General features: G+C 37.5%; 1 protein-coding gene across 1 annotated transcript; it reads left to right on the top strand.

Annotated features, from left to right (window-relative positions):
• Window positions 1–941: 941 nt before the first annotated feature.
• On the top strand, window positions 942–1456 carry VTP21DRAFT_11356 (uncharacterized protein; the record flags this gene model as incomplete). The annotated part of the gene is made up of 2 exons (XM_069390792.1): window positions 942–1185; window positions 1251–1456. 2 exons carry the CDS (start codon window positions 942–944, stop codon window positions 1454–1456), a joined length of 450 nt encoding a protein of 149 aa, XP_069245421.1.
• Window positions 1457–1782: the final 326 nt, after the last annotated feature.

Below are 1782 nucleotides of genomic sequence, written 5' to 3'. Positions count from 1 at the left end.
CGCTGGCTTTATTATTTGTTTTTTTTTTTGCAATCCATCGATACCAAGACCATGATATTTGGTCGCTTCTCTACAACGAATACTTTTGTCTTAACTATCTCTTTTTTTCTTGAGTAAATACAGTATATTACCTCGGCTGGTTATTCTATAGTTTTGCATAACTGTGTTTGCAAAATCTGGAAACTTAAGCTACAATTCACTACACTTTATGCCTTTATTATTTTTGAATATCGATAATTACAGTATTTAGGAGTCCCATTGCCTATATGATTGAAGAATTTCATTTCCGGTATCTTTTTATTGATATACAGTAATATATTTTACTCTTAGATTTCGTCTCCCGTAAAGATTGCAATTATACTGTAGGTTCGATGCCCCGAGAATATTTATTAATCAACTACCTTGACCCATTGTCAACCAAGTAATGCTCATCCGCCAAGAGTCGTGCAAACCTTTACCCAGAAAATGCGCTCTTAAGCTACCGTATATGATTCAGCTTGTAATCATAATAGGTCCTTCTCATTGAAAGAGGAAGTAGAACTCTCTTTATTTTGACACAGTGGTTTATTATTATTATTGTTACATAACTCGTATTATATACAAGATACTAGCCTATCAAGGATCAAATGTTTTTCATTCGCATTAATCATTTTCTAAATTTTACGCCTAGAATCTACAAGCAGATCTATTCTCCTGGAGATCGCCTCTGATGAAACTGTCAATAGACTCTCGACTACTGGTGCTTCAATTTTGCCTACACTACCGTTATTATTATTATTATTAATAATAACTCCCACTTTATACAGAATGAAAAGCAATAGCTCATCGATATTAAAGTAATTCAAAATATGCGGCTAGTTTATATACAAGTTTATACACAGTACGTAAAATGGTAAATTGCAAGAAATCCAAGTGATAATCATTTGTATACTGTATCTCCGATGTTCAACATAATACCCCTGGTTGATGATAGTACTATTATTATCAAAGACTCGCAAACATGGCCAGAGTTTGTTTCTGTGCGCCGCACTTTTCCAGATGCTCAGCTAGGAAGGGCTTCCAGTTCCATCAATTATTTTAAGTATAGCTTTTTGTTAATGTCCATCTTTTGCCGTCATAACTCCTTATTGTTTTTGTTGCAGTGTTTACCCGAGCTTCATACGAGAAATGAGGATTCCACACATAGTTGCTCTTCTGCTATTACCGCGTGAAATCCAAAGTCTCCAAGTGCTGATTGATAAATGAACTAGTCCTGTCCTTGGTTGCGGATACTCCTGCTCCTCCAAACGCAATTAGATACCCGAAAGACTTGGCGTATCAGCAAGTAGAGAATGTGGATTTCACGCAACAAGAGATGAGTTATTATGTGCGCAATCCTTATTTCTCGCATGCAGTTCGTGTAAACATTGTGGGAAACACAGTGGGGAAAATAACGACGAAGGGACGCACCGTTTGAATTTATATTTCTACGCCACTCGGGAACTATGGGATGTCCACGAGCAAGGGTGGGACCGGTTATTCTATCCTAGAGATCATCGACAATACTGCAGCTCGAGGACTCCACTAGATATTCAGAAATTCAATAAGATAGTTCTTGAAAACTCCTGAAGACCCTTCCCGGTTCAACTTCTTATAAAATGAGACATGTAACAAAAAGGGCCGTCTACTTCACGATTCAGAATAAAAAACCCATGTCTAACGAGAGCCTGTGGATATGCTGGATTATAGTGGTCTCTACTCTCGCCCTCCATACCGTCGGGTTGGCTTAAACTCATGAAAGTT

The sequence above is a fragment of the Calcarisporiella thermophila genome (genome assembly GCF_041956535.1).
Source record: "Calcarisporiella thermophila strain CBS 279.70 unplaced genomic scaffold VTP21scaffold_85, whole genome shotgun sequence".
NCBI classification, from domain to species: Eukaryota; Fungi; Calcarisporiellomycota; class Calcarisporiellomycetes; order Calcarisporiellales; family Calcarisporiellaceae; genus Calcarisporiella; species Calcarisporiella thermophila.
The sequence above is the reverse complement of the archived record's forward strand: the minus strand, read 5'-3'. Positions and strand labels throughout refer to the sequence as shown.